A 21,549-nucleotide genomic window follows, 5' to 3' on the forward strand; every position below is an offset into this window, starting at 1 on the left:
TTACAATATATAATATTGATATCACCGTTAATGTGAATTACAGATTCACCTTGCTAACCAAGCTTGCTAGTTAGCGCTAGCGTTAGCTGATTGACTTTTCTCTGCTAACGTTACCTTGCCCAACCGGGCTGGTAACCTGTGTTAAACACTGTTGAACCATGTGTTGCTGTAAGGGTAGCTGTTAAAAAAAAAAACTTATCTGAAGAGTTAAAGTGGAAAATTCCTTGGGAACAGACACACAATAAGGATCTCTTCCAAGGTTGGCAGGTGTCCTGACAGTAACAACAATGCAATGATTACTGTTTGCGCAATAAAACAAGAAGCATAAAACAAAGAAACTATTTGAACACCACCCTCTAGTGAGAAAAGAAATCAGAGAATTCCTTGTTAAGAATTACACAAGAGAGGCCTCTTCAGCAGATTCATGGTCAGAAATTGGTTTCTTCCACTACGTTTGCTTCACCTCCTTATTGTGAAATAAGGAACAGTTGTGGACAGTGTGCCCAGTCCAGTTATAACAGGCTGCCAGTTTAAGGAAACACCCTGGAGCTACAACAGAGAGGAGAAGTATTGTGACACTTTACATTATGCGTTTACATTACTTTTTACGACACCACCCTTTAGTTAGCAAGGAAAGAATCCAAAATAATCTGTCTGTGAAGCACCTGAGTTATAAAATGGTAAACTTAAAATATGCAGTGCAAGTTAAAGAGAATGACCCCAGAAAGGCTTTGCAATGGAAAAACTGTTTCCCACTGTGCTGCCACTATTTCATAATGAACCAGAAATACTCTTCCTACAATAAGATAAAGGAACTGTAACATGGTGTTTTGCGCTGTTGCATCATTGTGGAGCTGGAATCAACTCTCATGTGAGCCTATAAATGTTCCTGTCTCAAATAGCACCTTTTATTCAGCTCCATTCAATCAGCTACACTGCCTGTCAGAGGGCAACTACCTCCCCCTAGAGACCAACCCTGGATCGACATGTTGATGGAGAACAGGGCAGCTGAAACAAGAAGGTTGTGACCACTGATTGTCAGAAAGACCAGAGAGTTAATGTTTTAATTTATCTTAATTTGAGACTGGCCACATGAAGTTTCCAGTCACCATAACAAACTGAGAGCAATCTGTTTCTGTCCCCCTGTTACCTGTGTGTAGGAACTTTAATTCATGACCTTATACTTACCATATACCTTTGCCTCCAAAAGCACGTGCCACTAAGTGCTGTCATATATAACACTCTCACAGATGTAAAGATGACTGTATGTGAAGTCAACTGTGGCCAAAATAGAGGGAAACTGGGGATATATATATATATATATATATATATATATCAGAATTCTTCTTCTTAGTCAAATGAGGCCTTTTGAATGTTTAATTTTACTATTGTCATATATTATGTCATACACTCACATTTTCGGTATGATGACAGACTGTATTCAGTAAGTGTTTAACTTTATGATAATAATAATTTTAATAATAATAATGACCAGCTGAAATAAAAGTAAAACTTTTAAAAATCTCCAAGCAACAAAAATACCCCCTGCTCTTCATGAGTAGGTATTGTGGGTCCGTTTTTCTTTTTAAAAACTCAATAACATTTATTGGACAAGCGTATTATCAGTTCAATGGAGGTCTATGTCAGTCAGTGAAGTCTCCATGAAGACTACAAGGCGTGTGATGGTCCTGGTCGTCTGCTTCTTTTAAACTATCTGTAATTTGCACCTTTAACACCAAGTGGCAGCAAAGGCTCACTGTAATTGTGTGCGTGTGTGTGTGTGTGTTTGTGTGGGTGGGTGTGTGTGTGTGTGGGTATGGGTATGGGTATGGGTGTGCCCATGTAGTTATGATTAAGCAAGAAGTAGTTATGATTAAGGTTAGGTAAGGTTAGTGGGTCTCCAGGAATGTGTGTGTGTGTGTGTGTGTGCGCGTGCGTGCATGTGTGTGTGTGCGTGTTTGTGTCAGTCCTGTTGCCTGACAGAAGCCAGCAGTTATAAATACTTAATGGGCTACCACTGTTGCAGCAGAAGTAAAAGGAGGTGAGCATTGCAGCTCAAATATAACAGTTCAATAGGATCTGACACCGTACTGTAGTGTGTTCGCTGGCTCTGTAGTCAGTGATGAATGGTCCTAACATGGCTGTGAAACAGAAGAGGGAGCTTTAGGATCATCAGGATGATGCAGTTTATATCTTCATACATCACCCAGACAACAATCTGCAAAATCTGACAGACTAATCTTTAGGTTACATAAACTAGTTATCAAAAAATGAAACTATTGTTCCTCGTCTGAGCTGATTTACATGACTTTCTTTGATTTTTTGCAACATTTTTACAAAATGTGTTGCCACAGTTACCTGTAGTGGTCTTTGCATAAAGACCACTACAGACCACTTTGCATAAAGATAAAAGGAACCTGTGCAGGTCATGTTCAAAACATTAGAACTAAACCTGTCAACGTACTGTAGCTACTCTGCCTCTGTTCCCACTTTATTTGTGTCTTATCTTGAGGCAGGCCTGGTTTATTTTTATGCCTATTTTAGGTTAATCCTTTTAAATCCTGTTTATGTTTTTTTTATATGTTCTTAGGTTGCATTTTGTGTATTATATAAAGCACTTGGAATTGAGTTGTTGTTGAAAGGTGCTGTACAAATAAACTTGCCTTAAAGACCAAGTACATACTCAGAAAAACACTTCTTTTCTCCCAGTAAACAGACTGCAATTTCACTTCTTTTCATTATACTTCCTCTCCAGACACGGATGAACATCTTCACTTACTTCCTCTGGAAGAAATCTGGCTCAACCTTGTGCCCCGCCCACCACCTGCTTGCTCCAGGTTGACAGGTGAAAGAGCAGAGAGTATCAAGATGGTTAGAGCAGGAAACATCAGAGAGACTCAGCCACATGTTTGACACTCAGTCAGACCCAGACTCAGATGAGGAATCTGTTGAGACCAGAATCAGAGACTAATAGTCGTATCAGAACAGTTAGCGTAGTTAGCATCTTCTGTTTGTTTATGTTGTTTGTTAGCTTGTAGCTGGCACTGGCTGACACAGTGTTAGTGGTTGTGCTAATGAAAACTCTCTCTATCTGTACTGATAAGGTTTCAGGTTTATTTAGCCCCGCCCCCTCGTCCCCACAAGTTGACAGGATTGGTTCCTGAGGTTTGTGATGTATGAAACCCTGACTGTCTGAATCTGTTTTTATGAGGCTGTCATTGGTTCCCTGCAGCTCCAAGGTAGAAACACTCAGTTATGAGGTTGACTGCTTGTTTTGCCCCTGATATGTCATGTATTATATAAAAAACCCCATATGAATGTTAACAAGGTTAAAAACTTGATTTCCATCAGAGGTGATCTTTAATTGTTTAAGCTTTAGAGGCAAGTCGATAATCACACTCGCCATCACTTGACACAGTCTTTTAACTTCCAATTTTCTTATGTTGTCCTTGTTATTTGCCAGTTTTAGAACAAGAAAGAATTTTTGTCTGTTTTTCTGTCATTTTCATAAAACTAAATTGATGTTGCATGTAAGGAATATTTAATTGTTTTTTCCATGTTACTCTATAGGTGTTCTGGCTTTGCTGTATTTATGCCAAGCTTCCACAAATTTTCTTTAAATATTTTAACTTATTTGATGAAGTTACATCACCAAATTTATTATTTTTATACTTTTAATTGGAATTATTTCGATATTTGTTCCCAACAGTCATTTAAATAATTAACTACAGTTATTTGTCATGACTTACATAAGGAATAAACATGTTTTGGAATAAACAGTGATTGGTACTGTTTCTGAAGGTGTGATTATTCAATCTCCATCCTTGAAGTTTTAAGACATGTAAAGCTTTCGAAAACTTTGAACCATCACCCAGCAGTTCTTTTAAAAACAAGACTTTAAGAGCAGAAAGGAAACAGTTGAGAAAAATTAGCATGACAACAAAAATACACAACCACTCACACACCCACCCAAAGATTATGACTGCAGTGCTTTTGACTCCATTCTGTGGGGGGCACTTCATCCTTGCCGCAGTGTTGATGCCGCGGACATTGCTCAGTCATTCTGCACAGCATACGGCACATGTACACTGATACCGTGTACAGTCCTGTCATGGTTCAGCTGCCCCAACCTGTGGTGCACAGTCAGTCTGATGATTCTGCTCGCCTGCACTCTGTTTGTGTCAGGCAGCCAGGGTTTTGGCTGGGACTCCTCAGCAGCTCCTCCAAAACTGCAGGGCTCTGGGACATCTGCAATGCAGAAGTCTATATATAGCAATGGACTACAGGGAGAGAGAGGGGGAGAGAGAGACACACAGAGAGAAAAAGACATAAGGATGAGGGGAGACAGAGAGGGGAAGGACGAGACAGAGAGCAACAATGAATGAAAAGCCTGATCCTTGAACTGGAAATGAGCTGGAAACTGATACACAGCTGACACACAGCAGCTTTGTCAACTGTTCTCTGGTGTAAAATACAAACTTTTAGCACAAGCTTTGTCCATTCCTACTTTGTGCAAACTGAAAACTATTATTATATAATTATTATATTATATCATATATATATATATATATATATATATATAAGTCCAAGAAACCCTCACAACCAGTGTTCACTCAGGATGTCAGCACTTGAGATGGCAAGGTCACTGATGAGTGTGTTTGCCAGTATCTCTGTGTTTAACTCACTTAAAAGAGAAAATGTAATTATATGGTTGTGGACTCCCAGCAGCAGGAACAGGGAAGGGTGGTTATTAAATGCTGAGGTTGAGTATTTATTGCTTTATCTGGAAGGGTCTCGGGGGTGCAGTGGAGGAGGAGGACGAGGAGGAGGAGGAGAGCAGTTCAATTATGCATGCACCTCCACAACAACAGAATCTGCTGACAGCAGAGCTCGGCACGCACACAGCAGCAGCGTGGCCAAATCAAGGACGATTCCACGGTCCAGCCAGCGGCAGGCCGCGGGCCCGCAGAGCCGTGGGATTGATCGGACTCTTGAATTTTCTATAAATCTGCCCTCTGACACACTCCCTGTCTGACACCCCACCAAAGAGGTCCATGCCGAGTCATAACTCTCCTCATGTCACTGAGGAAAGACAGAGCATCAGTCATACTGAGTCCAGCATGCAGAGAGAGGAGGGTCTGAGGAGGAGCAGAGATTTGGAGTTACATGGTATGTCTTAAAATATGTTTAAGAATAACTTAACACCAGGCTGAAAAGCACTGTTTTGCTGTCTGGGCTTGGTCGGAGGTGTTGGTCTCTGTAACCAAACCCGGCAGTGATGTCCTGGAGTACACCGGTACATCACTGCAGCAAGGTGAGAAGTTAAACCAGTACCGCTCAGCAAAAAACAGGTTTTCAGGCAGTGTTAGGTTCCTCTTTAACTGTATTGATTTACAGTTATGGCCAAAGCTGTGTACACCACAGTCTTCCGTTTGAATGATTAATCATCTGAAGGAAACAAACTTGTTCTCTGTCTTACCGAGGCGTCCAGAAGTAACCAAACCTGCCCACCTGCAGCACCTGGAAAGATCGCTAAATAACTGTTTAATCAGTACGAAAAACAGTGTAAACACAACACTTAGTGGTTTTACAGGTTGCTATGAGCCAGATTATTTCTTAGCCAGTCTCCCAAACCCAACCTCACAGTGATGAGAAGAGTCCAGGCCCATAAACACCCTCACAAATCCCTTTATGGTAAAACCACAAGCTAAGCTAACAAGCTGCTGGCTGTAGCTTCATAAATATGAGAGTTGTATCGATCTTCTCATCAACAAGAAAGCGATCAAGATCATTTCCCTAAATATCAGTATATTTCCTATGACATCATACTTAATGCTATAGCTGCTGATAGTAAATACCACAACCTTTAATTTGAATGATGTGTCATATCAGTTTGTTTTAAGAAATTTAACGCTAAACTATGGCTTAGTGTTCCCTGAGTTGTACACAGCTACTCAATCATGCTATTAATGATATGATGAAAAGGAACTTAACCCTCTCTGCAGATACAGAGCAGCTGGTCAGTGTGTGTCAGACAAGAAATATACTCTTGGCTAAGTAATTCATTCATTCAATCAACCATTAATTCGCTTTACCACTTATCCTTTTAGTGTCTCAGGGGGGCTGGAGTCAATCCCAGCTGACACTGGGCAGGGCGGGGTACACCCTGATCACAGGGCTGACATATAGAGACAAACAACCCACACCCACATTCACATCTATGGGCAATTTAAAGTCACCAATTAACCTGCATGGCATTGTGGGAGGAAGTCGAAGTACCCAGAGGAAACCCACACAGGCTTGAGGACAACATGCAGGTTCAAACCCAGAACCTTCTTGCTGTGAGGTCCCAGTACTAACCACTGCACCACTATGCCACCCTGGGAGATATACTAAAAGATGTGCAGATAGTGCAAGTGGATATATCTTTATCTATACTTCAGTATTATTGATTGTCCTTAGCACATCCACAGATGATTTTGCAGCTCTTGTCTTTTACTTTGCTGTATCATGTTGCCTTTTCTTTTCCTGAAATGAAACTCACGTGTCCTTTTCATCTCCTGTTTGTTGTCAGAACCATTTGTCCTCTCTACTTTCCTCCTGCTTCTCTGACACTTTTATTGACTGTCTGTTAGTGCTATAATAATGTTTTTGCCACTGTGCTGATTCTCCCTACAAGACAGACACACACACACACACACACACACACACACACACACACACACACACGCACACACACACACAGGACAAACAGTCCGAGGCTGTGATGAAGTTCTTGCTGGTGACAGCTGTGCTGGTGGGCCAACGTTGGCAACTGCCATCCATCTTAGCCGCCTCCATCTTTCACCTCTGGGTGCAGGCAGGCAGAAGCTGAGCCAATAGTAACACCCAGCAGACATTATGCAGCTCCGCCCTTTAATGACAAGGTATCGACTGCAGCCTGAAGACTGAGAGGGCAGCCTGGCTTGTGACTGGAGGCTCACAGTTTGTATTAGTTTTGTAGAAATAAAAGTAAATAACTACACACCTCTTCCCATAACAAATGCTGTCAAGGTGCCTTTGAGCAAAGCACGTAGCTTCAACTGTTCTAGATCTGGTCTGACTGTGCCATCACTTCTTGTAGTGCCATCCCCTCGGCCCACTGTGGTGCCATTAGATCCCTTTCCAAGCAGCATTTACAGCCACACTCCCCGCAGTGGTGGCAGGCTCTAGTCCAGTTTGATGTGTCATGCTCTTACACTCAGGATGATCAGTATGAAGAGAAGATCAACACACAGTAGCTGGGATGAGCCAATATGGGAACAAGCTGTAATAACCCAAAGTTGCTGCCTTTTTGTACAATCGCGTATCTTGATGCATCGAAGTGCATCACTGAATTATCCTCTCACAACGACACACGTCAAAAACTAAACAGCTGAAGCACTTAAATGAGTTTAAGTGTCACTTCATGAGTATGTTTAGCAGGGTTTGCACGATTGAGGTTAAAAGAATGAAAGCCATTCATTTGTCAGTTGAAGGTCATATGGAAAAAAACTGACCTGTTGGTTAAAATGCTGAAATAAGCAGAGCTGCAATCAGACAAAATATAATGAAAGCAGCAGCAGCGTTATTTTGATGGTTAAGGAATGAAAGTAGAAATGTCAGATGAAGTGTGAGCACTGACGGTGAAAATGTAGCTGTCGTCAGTTGTAGTGTCAGGTGAAGTGTGTGGGATGGAAGCTTTTGAGTTGAATAGTAAGAGGATGATGTGTGAATGTTGAAAATAACTGAACTGGAAGCTTTAAATTTCCAGGATGTAAAGTTGTATCTGTCCATGGTAATGAACCCTAAGGCATGCTGGGATAGGCTCCAGGTGCTTGTGCCCTTATATATGAATAGGTGACTTAGGCTGTGGGCAGTATCAGGTATGAACATATGTTTTCTTGGGGACTTCATCATCATGTCAGTCACCTTTTTCTGTAAAGACCAACATCATATTTTATAACTTTCAGCCCTTAAAATGTATAAGTTGTTATTGTCAGCGTTTTAGTACAACAGTGTGAATACAAAGAGATTCCACTCACACACACTTTTACCCTTCATGGTTTATTTTATATACAAACTTGACATTATTACACTTGGCCTTATGTTATACACATAGCCTTACATATTTCAATTTGTTATTTATATATTATAGCATAATTATTTCTATATTTGATGATTGTATTTTATGATTATCTTTTAGCTTCATCTTTTTATCTTTACCTTTGTAATCTACTTCCTATTTTCTTTTCTTTGCTGATGGAGCAACGTTAACCTAATCTAATTCCTCCTGTATTCTGATTCTGATTCTGATTCTGATTCCTTGAAAATCAATGTATCTTTTGTGTTTTTTAATTATGTCCATTATAGCAGTGAAAGAATATTGTAATAATTATAATATTTACCAATGACATTGACGACACAGAGATACGGTGAATGTTTGGTTAATAAATGTTTTTATTTGGCTTTGAGAGGAATATCACTGCATGAGATAGCAGCACATACAGTCACAGTTGTATAGCAGAACGGTCTGGAAAGTGTTAGCACTCCTCAGCCTCCCCAGAAACAAGTGAGATGCAGGTGAAATCATGTTTTATTTTAACTTTCAGTCATGGTTAAGGCAATTTTATTTTATTTATTTTTTTAACTGAACACACAACAAGCAAAAAAATCTACCCCATCCTTTAGATATTCAAGCTCCAAGAGTCAGGCCATGCATTCATGCCTGTTGGTCGATTCATTTGTCAAGAAAAAAAATCAAACGTCTGTGAAATGATGAACGATGGCAATGCAGACAGTTCAGGGCAAAGTGATAGAAAGAGTTATGGTGAAAATAGCCCTTATATGCGACTCTGTACCATATAACCATGACCCCGGCGACATGTGCCCCACCTGCCACTTGCAGTCTGAGCTGAGGGCTGTCAGTGTCACCGCCAGCTGTACTGACACCGACAGCCACGCTCACCTCCACCTTGTTTCCTGTGTCAAGCTAAATTAAACAAAAGCACCACCATGTTTGTGGAGGAGGAGAAACAATAATAAGGGTTGTTTTTCTTTGAAAATGAAGGGAAATAAAGTTAAGAAGTGGATTTAATTATAGATACTTAATATTGACAGGTGAGAAATTCCTTGACAAATGAATCAATCAAAGGGGGGATAATTCATATTCCCAAAATATATATATTTATATATATAGCAGCAATTTAAACTCTATACTTTTCATTCCCAAAGATGCACTTCCTGGTGGAGAAGCTGCAGCACTCCTCCCTCCCAGCCACTGAAAATACCACCCACCCTCCCAACACATTTGTATATACAGTTTTTCTGAGCTCCGAGTTGCCGTTATTGCCGTGCTGTGACGCTGCAGGGAACAAAACAGAATGGGAGAGGGGCTAGAAATGGTTAGTGGTACATTTCATTTTGTCGTGGTGGGATGAGATGTAGAACTAAGTGGAGAGTAATGGAGAGGAGTTGAAGAAAAGAGGGGAGTGGAAAGCATTCGCCTGCTACTGTATGTTAAAAGGTGGGGTCCGACTTACAGTTCAAATAGAAGCTTTTTGTTCCGTTAAACATCCTGACATTTTGAGCTGGTGGAGCTTTGTTCTGCGATAAAATCTTTACTCCCCAACTTTTAAATGTAAAAATCAAATAGCACCGTAAAAGTTGGACTTGCTGTTTCACATGCTCCAAGATCTGTGCATTTATCTTAAAGTCTGTGTGCTGACGTAATTGTTACTTTCAAGGTATTATTGATTGCTCTTACTGTGAATATTGATCGTCGATGGCACATTTACTGTTGCTTGTGTGAGGAGAAATCATTATGAGACTTGGTGGCATCATGCTCAGCTTTCCGCACGTCTGTCTGCACTGATGTGATGTAAAATCATGACGTTTTGAACCCGTCTGCCTTTGTAAGACATCTACTCCCTCCTAAAGCTCCTTCTCTGTCTAATACGCTTTGAACTAATCACTTCTGAGTTACAGAGCAAACAGAGACAGAAAACACAGAAGGTGTGAGTGAGGCATCTGGAGTGTGCAGAAGAGTGTGTGTTTCTGTGTGTGTGTGTGTGTGTGTGTGTGTGTGTGTGTGTGTGTGTGTGTGTGTGTGAGACAGATTATGTGATCAGTAACCAGATCCATACGAGTGATTGGTGGGAGGTGGAATGTGTTATTGATGATGATGATGACGATGACACAAGCAGTTTAGCTCTTGCTGGTCTTGCCGTTAGGGCTCTTCTTCTCCTTCTCCTCTTTCTCCTTTGGCTTCTCCTCCTCTTCCTCCTCCTCTTCCTCCTCCTCCTCGCCCTCGTCCTGGTCATCTCCCTCCTCTCCCTCTTCTCCCTCGTCTCCCTCATCTCCCTCTTCTCCCTCATCTTCTCCCTCCTCTCCCTCCTCCTCCTCCTTCTCCTCCTCTTCTGCCTCCTCTTCCTCCTCCTCAGGCTTGGCACTGGACTTCCTGTAGGCGCCCAGGGTGTAGGTTCGGGCTGACATGTAGGAGAAGCCGGGGTAGCCCGACTGGACCATGGCTCCACCAACAGAGCTGAGGCGGCACTCCTCGCCTTCCAGCAGCTTCCTGTACAGACAGAGAGCGAGAGAGATAGAAATGGAGAGAGGGAGACAGAGAGAGAGAGAGAGAGAGAGTGAGACAGGGAACAGAGATGACGACCTTCTAGTCTGGTTTCGTTTCTATTATTATCTGAGTATGTCTCTGCTGGGGGATCTAATGTCACTGGTGTATCAGTGGCAGCACCTCTGCTGTCTGTTTCTGTATATCTGCCCAGAACATGCGGATTAGGTTATTGTCAGCTTTCAGTTACTTTGATCTGTTGCAGTGGGAAAAGGGTCGATTCCTCTGTGTAAAAGCATTTTAAACAAATGGTAGATGATTTAATTTCTTAATTTTAGAGATTTTCTTTTTTGGCATTTTGGCTTTTCACAGTTCAGATGCAGGAATTGTGTGGTGACAGGAACATGAAACAAAGGTCCGTGGCCAGAATCAAACGCTGCTGTCATACACCATGTGTCTTGAAAACTAGGCCACTGCTCTCCCAATACGAGTTTAATTTTAAAAATGCTTGAAATAAATTTCAGAGTGGAAGTGAAGCTCATTGTTATGTTGACGGCATTTTCCAAGACATGCATGAATAAAATATTAACTGAAAACTTGAAACTGAAAATCAAACTTTCAACAACTAAAAAGAAAATTAATTTCTTATCAGGAATTGTGCATTTTATGGTATTGGATCCACTGAACTTCAAAAAGATGAAGAAAAACAAAATGCACAATAAAAGAATAACCATTATTCTTTCAATATTCAACATTCATGAACTTATTCTTGTTATTCTTCATATAAATGTTTAAAATAAGCAAAATAAGGGATGATACCTGGTATTACACGATTTCAAAACTAACACAGGTGAATCTTCTAACTGATGATTGCTGTGTTGTATGTAATGCAACTCTAACCTGTAGGCAGCGATCTCAATGTCCAGCGCCATCTTGACGTTCAGTAGGTCCTGGTACTCACGCAGATGACGGGACATCTCTCCCTTGGTGCTGCGGAGAGCACCCTCCAGCTGCTGGATGGTGTCCTACACACACACACACACACACACACAAAAGATCCCGTTATGAAATATAATTATTTTGTCCAGGAGTCATGAAAAGAGATGGATTAAAAATGTGCTGATAAACATCTAAGAAAAGATTTTAATTTGTGTGCTGTCACACTGAAGAAGGGCTGCATTCATTTTTAATATGAAAGTGATTCATAAAAGATATCTTTAATTAGACATCCCAGGTTGTGTCCTTCATCAGTGTCCACCCTGCGGAGAATTCAGAGAGCTCAACTGATGAGTGTGATAACTCTGGCCTCATCCTTTGGCCTTATGAGACAAATACGGCTTGTGTTATTAACTGGTTTTAGTTTTATCTGTTGCCTGATTTTTGCAATTTTTTTCCTTCTGTATTGATCAGGTTTCCACCTTTAGTGGGATTTACCTGGTTAAATAAAGATTGAATAAATAGAATTAGAAAAAACAAACAATCAAAAACTTACTACCCCATATCATTTACATACCTGCATCTCACCAACTTCATTGTTATGGCGATCCTCCATCTCGGCAATCTGCCTCTCCAGAGCCTCGTTGTGGCCCCTGAGGGCCTCGATCTCCAAGGTGCGGGCCTGCACCTGCCTGCGGTACTCACTCAGCTCCTCCTTGGAATGCTTGATGGCGTCCTGGTTGCGGGCAGCCGCCTCGGTCACGCTGGCAAACTTGGAGCGGTACCACTCCTCTGCCTGGACCTGGTTCCTGGAGGACAGGTTCTCGTACTGAGCCCGGATGTCCTTCAGGGCGGCGGCCAGGTCCGGTTTACTCATGTCCATCTCCACTGACACCTGGACATAAGAGAAGGCAGTAGGTCTTAGTTTATAGACAGGGATTATGTCTGTAAAAAAGCAGTGAGATGTGAAACTGATTGTGTTTGAATGTGTTTTTTGTTATTTTATTCTGAGTCACTTTTTTAATATTTAACCTTTTACCCAGGTGAAAATTTTCTATCATTTGGGGTTTTATTAAAGTTTATGTAAGATAAAGGTGACCAAAGTAATGTGTAGGATTGGTCAGACAAGCATTTGGTGATCAGAACATCATCAAATTATTGGTTCAAATGGGAAAACCTGCTTCTCTGTTCTGCTTGTCCTGGACAGATTAACACGTGTCTATCTGCTAAACATCATTAAAAAGCCTCTCAAAAAACTAAACTAAACTCATAATTAAACTGCTGTCCACTGGCGAATGCTGTTTTGTTCTGTTATTAGTCGCTGCGTTCAATACACACTGTGTTTTCTGTCACACTGTGCTGCCTCTGGTGACACACACGTACGTAAAAGATGAGCAATGTGTTGATGAGCTGAGTTGCAGTCCGGTGAACGAGACTGCTGCAGGACTGATTAATCGACTGCTGACTCTGCTCCTCTATAGGAGGGAGAAAGCTGTGCTGTCAATAGCTTACATGGCAAAAATATTCCCTGCAGGGAAGAGGAGAGAAGCCCTGGAGAAATCTACCCGGCAACCATCACTCAAACGCATGACTTACTTAATGCCACTGAGCATTCAGTGAATTGATCTCTGCTCAAAGTTGCAGTGAAAGCTGCCTTCCCACCCCAGACTCTTTGTTTCTCTGTTTCTGTTTGCTCCATCTGCAACATGATGATCTTACATAACTAACAGCTCCATATAAACTCCAGCAGCTTGTGTATTTGAACAGAAGTCAGTGTTATTGATGGCATACTAAAACTTTTTTGGTTAAGCTCTGACAGTATTCCCTCTGTTATGCTGCTGTTAAAACAGTTCAGCTTGATGCTAGGTGTTCCTCACAGGGTTTGTCCCCCCTGCTCCCTCTGAGGACGACCACACCCTTGGATTATGCGCTATTTCTCCGCATTTTTCTCCCGCCCTCCACTCTCTGCACCCCTTCCTCACCTCCTCTAATAAAAACACCACCATCACACCCACAGTATTATTTGGATAAGGGCGGAGTTTGCAGTAGCTTCCCTTCTCTTACAATGACCTTGTTGCACTAAGAGTATTTTTATTTGAGGGGACCCTGTAACATGACGCCCACATACTTTAAACTAAACAGCAACGACGACATGAACTTACTGTCGAAAAAAGGGGACACACTGTTTGAGCCTGAACATGTAATGACTGAGGCAAACTCAATTTTGAAAGTTTTGCAAGCGACCGTGACTGACTGATCGCTCGGCGGGACGTTGCAGGGACTCTCGAGAACACAGATTTTCTGAGAGGGGCGGGAGAGAGGAGGGAGGGAGGGAGGGACAGCGCGCGGTGCTGAAACGGAACTGCAGTGCCATCAATTATCCAGTGCGCAGTGTTGAGTTTGATGAGGACGCAGCTGGTCGGACAAACAGAAACAGCTCAAGACTGCTTTAAGACTTTGTTAGACTATCCACGCAGTAGCCTATAGAAACAGTGGTCATGGTGGACTGTGTATTTGACCAAGTAGCTATTATTAACAGTGTATAAGGTCATCTGTAACAAGTCAGTACTTTCATCTGGTGAATATTATACTATTTGCAGTATTATAGGAAAGTTTTTGTCTACTGAAACTACTGAAAAAACACAGGGAACAGCCCACCATTAAGTTTGATTCTGTCACTGTCAGTCCACGAGCCTCAGCAACATTATGTAATATGTTGAGTATTTCGACTTGGTAAAACTGATTTAGTATGAAGATCATGAGGTTTGTGTCAGTGTGACACTGAAGACTAGTGGTTGACTATAAATCTGACAAGTGGACCAAAGCTGTTTCTACAACCTGTCAGACTACAGGTTATCAGAGCCCAGAGGGATGTGTACCTGTGTGTGAAGTGTAGGCTACCTGTATGTGGATGTGTACCTGTGTGGGGTGTGTACCTGTGTGGCCTGCAGGGACGTCTGCAGCTCCTGGAGCTCCTCCTCATGAACTTTCCTGAGGAAGGCGATCTCGTCCAGCAGTGACTCAACTTTCTTCTCCAGCTCCAGACGTGCCAGTGTGGCGTCGTCCACGTCCTTCCGGTAGCCCTTCAGGGTGTTCTCCGCCTCCTCGCGCAGCCTGGTCTCCTCATCCAGCTTCTCCCTCACGCGCTCCAGCGTCTCGTTCATCTGCACGCAGTCCAGGTGCATCTGGCTCTTCTCGTGCGTCAGTTCCTCCACGCGCGCCCGCAGCTCGCGGATCTCCTGTTCGTACAGCTCGTGCAGGCGGGATGGCTCGCTGTGGCGCTGGCGCAGCAGCGTGACCTCCGCCTCCAGGACTTTGTTCTGCTGCTCCAGGTTGTGCACTTTTTCAATGAAGGACACGAAGCGGTCGTTGAGGCCCTGCAGCTGCTCCTTCTCGTTGGTGCGGATGATCTTGAGCTCATTGGTGACCGCGGTGGACTGGGTCAGGTCCATCATGGAGTCCGGCATGGAGGAGAAGACGCGGCCGGGCGCCGCTGTTCTGCGGTAGGTGGTGGAAGACATCACGGAGGGGGAACCATAGGTGCGGTGGCTACTGCGGTATCCCGCAGAGTGCAGGCGGGACGGGCTGCTGCTGCTGCCGAGACCCACGCGGCCGGATCGGGGGGCATCTCCGAAGATCTTCCGATAGGAGCTGCTGTTGTAAATTTCGCTGGAGTAACTCATGTTTCCTTTACCTCGGCGGTGTCCGGTCCCACTGCTCTGTACGGGAGAGTGTGTGGAGTTCAGGAGTGTGTGAGGGTGAGAGTGTGTGTGAGAGAGAGAGTGAGATGCGAGTGATGTCTGGCCAGGACAGGTGCTTTTATAGTGAAGGCGCCGACGCATCATTTGACGCAGAGACAACAGAAGATGAGGGGAAACCTGCAGCTTTTGCAGAAAGCCTCCACCCTCTGGGGAGACACGAATTCACTCATGCAGCTCCTCTCTTCTGCCTTGAAGCTCAGGCATCAATACAACAACTCTATATGACCATCATGTTTGGTATTGGGGCTTTGTTGTGGCCTGTCTGACCTGGAAACTTAATAAACTTCACTTTCATTAAGTTATTAACTCATGATTTCCTTTAGTGTTCTGACTGCAAATAAAACCACATCATAATAAAATGTCATGTGACATGTCATTTCCCCAGTACAGCTGTTATCCCTCTGGACTGTCTCATGTTACCCCAGTCCATACTGTCCACTGTCATTGCAGTTTTTCTTTGCTGTCCCAGCAGAATGGCAAATGGGATCGATGTGTGGAGCTGTGCGCTAGTGAGTGTGTTTTGATGCTGCAGTCTACATCCAGCGCCCTCATCCCCGCCGACCTCCGCAATATCGGAATACAGGATGAGACTCATTACAGCGGCCTGATTGTTGCTCTCACACCCCATCACTGTCTCACCACAGTGAAACACCAGTGATGCAGTGGTATATAGTAAATGTGACCTCCTGTTGGTCGTCATCATATAATGGATCCCACACATATGAAATTAATTATATTCAGTTATGTGTTTACCAGGCAGGCTTAAAGGGTGCTATAAATAGGCTAAAACTTCCATCATGTGTATGCAGTACAGCCTGTATATAGTTCCCCACAGATGTGTCTAAACTTGATTCCACAAATAACCAATAGTAGGTATAAGTATTTCCTTTGAAGTTAATATTAATGTGGAGGGTGTATATTTTCCCCAGTGTTGGGTTTCAGTTTGGTGAAAAACAAAAAGTCATGTCTGGCCTGCGTGACGTTAAAGTGCTGCGCAGAGCTGTCGCTGGCCTTGGTCCTGATCCAGGCAGGCGCGGGACCACGCCCATGTAAAGGAGAGAGCTCCCACCCACAGGACTGCAGCCTCCCCACCACCACCACCACCACCACACACCACCACCACCACACAAGGCGCCTCCGGTACACCGGCTGTCTGGAAAACAGCCCAAACAGTGGGAATGTGCATTACACCCAACGCCAAGTCATCTTAAATCACTTTAGACCATGTCTGATGGTGCTGCTTTTACAATGAGAATGTGAATACAGTCATTTTCTTCATATCAGTCACCTTCTTTATTTAGCCTTAAGTCAGTAGGCCTAAACATTGTTATTAAGAGAAAGCATTTACTCAGAAACAACATATCCATTACAGATACACTAGATCAACCTTGAATTCTTGTCTTTAAACATGATTTTTAAAATGTTCCTTCAAGTGTGACACTGTGTTTGCAATTTCTCTTTAGTGCAGGTCAGCTTCTTTCTCTAGGTTTTTCTTTTAATCATGACGGTGATCTTTATTTTTTCAAAAATCAGAAAACTGGAGCCTTGCATTTATCTCCACCCCAATATGAAAGCAATGTCAATATATGTAAAATACATTTTGATATTTTAGTTTTACTTTTACTGTATGAAGGCTTTGATGAGATAGATAGATAGATAGATAGATAGATAGATAGATAGATAGATAGATAGATAGATAGATAGATAGATAGATAGATAGATAGATAGATAGATATGTTTCGTTACACATGTTAACCAGTAGGGGGCGCTAAGCCATCAGTGATGCTTCACATGTCCAGCAGACATGAACTGAAGCTGAGCATAACCTCAGACTTACTGTTATCATCAGTAACACTTTAATGTTAAAATTTCTTCATACTAACATCATGGCCTATATTACTGTGTACATGACTGTGAATATAACATGGGCACAGTGGTCATGAATAGAAGACTATGATGTGTTGATCAACCCTCAAGGTCACTCAACTAGTTAGTTTTCAGGGTATGGAGCTGCACACATACACCAAATGAAGACAGATAACATCAACATCAGGTCTGATGTCACATAGTTCAATTAATCAGGATTGATAAAACATGACTGAATACAAACTCATACAGGCAGACTGGAAGGTAGCTCGAGAGAGAGAGGGAGAGAGAGGGGGAGAGACTGTAGCGCTCTACCAAGGCCACCCAGCCAATTTTACTGTCTGTGGTAACAAAAGGTGGTCGACTGAGGAGAGAGGTTGTCAGTGACTCAGCAGGAAATGACAGGTAGATAGAAATGTCTGATTTCTATCATTATGTCTTTCTCTGCCTCCTCATTCGAAGTTACCACAGCCCAGTAACAGGACAGACAGCGCCTTATTTTAATGAAAGCAGAGTGATACATGCCATCAAATGCTTATTCACTTAGTCAGTGAAGTATCCCATCAGCTGTAATACAAAACCAGTGCGCTTACTGCAGTGTCATAAACCGGCTTCCATTTCTGTCTACAGGTACAATGTGCAGTGTTTCTATAATAATATAATAAACAAACAACAACATTAATTCTGACACAACAGTATAATGAGTGTAAACAAACAACACCACAGTTGGCAGCCTTGAGCACTCCCTACTTTGCTTTTTGCATGGAGACAGAGCCACTAGTTGGATATCACAGGAAGTATGCAGTCTGACTGTTTTACGACAAAAACGCAGGAAGAGGGCGCTGTTCTTCCACTACAGACGCAGAGGATGCTCTCAGGGTTTGTGCCAATGGCAAATGGTGGAACAAGTGAAAGGTTAATGGAAAAATGTCCTCTCTAAAATATATTTTGTGTTGAGCACAAAAAGGAAAAGAAAGCATAAGCGCACATGGAGCAATGCCAGATAACAGATCTTTATAATATAGATGTTTCGAGAAGCCATGGTTGGAGAAACCATGTTAATGATGGCTGCATTCAATAAAATATTAGTCATATACAAGGCCTTGTTGATATACAAGACATGTTGCCTTACTGGAGCTGTTACTGGAACCGTTACTGGAACCATGCAATCATTAATGTTGTGAGTTACACCTGTGCTTCTCCTACTATGACCTATTAAAATATCTGCCATGAAAAAGGCTTATAGTCAAGTTTCGCAGCAATGTCCCTGTGAGTGACTGATCAAAAACAAGCCATAGTAACTGAAAGCTTATCAGGAAATATCAGAAATTGATTGTGTGCGGTCAACTGCATGAAATGCAAAAGTAATGTGCTGAAAATGTTCAGTATCCTCAACCTTAGCTTATACTGCATGTTAGCTATTAGCATGTAGCAATCTAATCACAGCCCTGAATTTTAATATGGCGGTGGATAGTTTTGCACACAGTTTGGTAAGAACAAACTTCCTGTTTTTAAGGTAAGACAGATCATACTGTCACCAAATGTTAATGGAAAAGGTTTCACGTTTACAAACTGGTGTGATCCCAGTGTGCAGCTGATAAATAATACTTATTAAATCCTTTATTAACACAGTTTGTTATAGTGAACCTTTGCCTGTATACACTGCATCAATAGTAATATGAGGCTAATGTTAGTGACAGAAAATCCACAATGAGGAGGTTTCTGTGCTCTTACCACCACCTTTGTTTTTTATTTTAAATACTGAAAATGTCCATAAGCTATCATGACATTGTGGGAGTTTATTTTCTACGGTCCTGCTGTGTGAGCATCCTTGGTTTGTAAAAGGGAAGTCTGTCTATAAGGGAAGCACCAATCATTTTTCTCATACAGAATAATAGAAACCCTTTTACAAACAATGTTACAGTATATAAATGTGATGAGATAGTAGCCTTGCGTCATTCCAGTCATGGTCTCAGTGGTTCAGAGTTATCATGTGATCTGTTTGGACCTGGCAATATGAGGTGGCAGATATACAATCTCCCTCAGTCTACATGTTGTAATATGTGTTCATGTTAGTGCTGAGGGAGGGAGAGGATATTATTTGTTTACCCTGTCGCCCCACCTCCCCAGATGGGACTGCAACATTATATTACTACACTCACTTCACCAACCTCCTACTCTAACTCATCTTCTTCTGCTGTCCCAACCACTGCTGCTGCCTACACAGCCACACTCTCCTCAAAGTGGTTTCATCTAATAGACTAGTAAACACTGTAAACACTGTTCCACAGGGCTCCTACATATTTATTGGATTCAACACTGTAATGAAAACACAGTAAAGGAAACAATTGCCATCTGACTGATGGTATCATGATGGACTGAAGAGGTAACACAGGTAGTATATGTTTTAATGTCTAAGCACTGAGTGGTGATATTTTCTATACACATATAATGGCATTTGATAAGTCAGAAAATCCAGATCTCGACGGAGGCCCCAGCACAAACCGTTCTCCAGTGCTGCTTTGAAACTAATTTCTCTTCGGTGCTTTGATATGCCAGGTGTTACTCACAGGCATTAAGCGAGGGTTTCTATGAGAGGCTTTACTATGTGTCACGTAGAGGCCACTCCACTCGCTCGCTTTTGTTCTATCTTGGATGCACTGATCTTGTCTGATGTGCACTCTTCTCTCTGGTCCCTCGAGAGCCCCCTTTCCCACACGCAGACGATCTCCTCCATCTGTTTGCATATACACATAAGCATTCAAAACACACATATACACACTCACACTCACACACTCACTTCTCTATCCCTTGATCTAAGCTGTCGGCTGTGATGGAGGATGATCATGTACGGCTGTTGCCACCGAGCCGCGTCCTGCACTGACATTATGATGAGACATGGTGCCAAACTGTATGTGGCTACTGCAGGACTTCTATTCAGGTGATGAAATCCAGTGAGGCTCAGATACAATCACTGGCTTTGGGTTGCCACTGGTGACTGGATGGCCCTGCAGATGGTTGATGGCACCATCGGGGACGCACCACTCAAACGGGAATATATACCAGAAACACTAAAGGACAAAAACAATGAAAAATGCTTGCGCCCAAACAATGGTTTCCTCTCCTTGCTGCTATCAGACTTCTTCCTTAAAGACTTGATTCTCGGCCACACCTTCGGGACTGTTCATCCTCGTGTTCATCAGCGCTTCACTCATGTTCAGATTTCGTGTCCACCATTACTTGCTTCATGCTCCTCTCTGTTCTGTTACAATCAACGGGGACACCCAAACGCAAGACACAGACTCAGAGTTAGAATGAACGGTGGTTAACTACCATCCCAGTTGTCAGTGAAGGTGGATGGAGGTGGGGATTACAGTAGATGAAGGCAGAGGGCGGAGGGAGAAGGGTAGAGTAGAGGTGAAGGCAGGATTGGGAGTGTGGCTGGATGACTGATCAGTCAAGAGTCAAAGCTTCATGGTTCTAAGTGGCCTGAGAACATGAGCTACCACACTGGCTGAAACAACCTGGATGAGGATGTTTGGTTGATATACTACTGAGTTGATGAGTACATGGATTGCAGGTGTGCAGGTTGATCAGCAACCAGGAAGTCAGCAGAGAGAGAGGAGCGGCACACCCATAGCACAGACAGACAGACAGGCCGACAGACAGACAGACAGACAGGCAGACAGGCAGACAGGCAGACAGACGGACAGACAGACAGGCAGACAGGCAGACAGGGGAAAGGGAAATACAAGATAAACAATAAATAAACTGGAGGCATGGTGTGAAAATGTTTCAGCTTTCACTCGGGAGACATCATTGGAGAAGTCTGGGATCCACACTAGTTTGATTGTTCATAACTACTCTTTATGCGTCAGTAGAGGACGTATGTGTTACATAATGTAAAACTAGAGGATTGAAGATCTGTTAAATTGTCCTTCAGGCCTGTGATGCTGTTAAAAACCGTCATGTGATGATCCACAGCCATGTACACATGATAATAGACCTTTTTCAACAGTTTTGACTTACCACAGTAGCAAAAATACAGGTGTAACCATAGTGACGGTGGCTCAGTTCCATTAAATGTCCCAGTAAGCCAACTTTTATTAAACCATTAATGTTTCATCAATGTTATTTTGACACCTGTGTTGTTCCTGCTACGACATGTAAAAATATGTCACATGAAAAATGTACCATGACCTATGAACTCCAGGTGACCATGGGCCAAACTACACAATAAAACCTAGTCTTTTCAAAGTAAAACACAATTTATTCATGTAAAAAAAGAGGAACAAATGAGTTACAGTCATTACCATTGAATACCATCCCACTTCTGACTGTGCTTAATCATCATACAACAGCCATGACTGTGTGGAGAGTCACGGGGGTGGAGGGAGT

At 42.6% G+C, this 21,549-nt stretch overlaps 1 protein-coding gene across 1 annotated transcript; it reads right to left on the reverse strand.

Moving 5' to 3' along the window:
- Positions 1–8,460: 8,460 nt before the first annotated feature.
- Positions 8,461–15,569, reverse strand: zgc:65851 (uncharacterized protein LOC321113 homolog). The gene is made up of 4 exons (XM_056377506.1): positions 14,461–15,569; positions 12,102–12,419; positions 11,489–11,613; positions 8,461–10,594 (listed from the first exon to the last, which is right to left on the reverse strand). Exons 1-4 carry the CDS (start codon positions 15,367–15,369, stop codon positions 10,225–10,227), a joined length of 1,722 nt encoding a protein of 573 aa, XP_056233481.1. The 5' UTR covers positions 15,370–15,569; the 3' UTR covers positions 8,461–10,224.
- Positions 15,570–21,549: the final 5,980 nt, after the last annotated feature.

Source organism: Seriola aureovittata, chromosome 5 (assembly GCF_021018895.1).
Source record: "Seriola aureovittata isolate HTS-2021-v1 ecotype China chromosome 5, ASM2101889v1, whole genome shotgun sequence".
Taxonomy (NCBI): Eukaryota; Metazoa; Chordata; class Actinopteri; order Carangiformes; family Carangidae; genus Seriola; species Seriola aureovittata.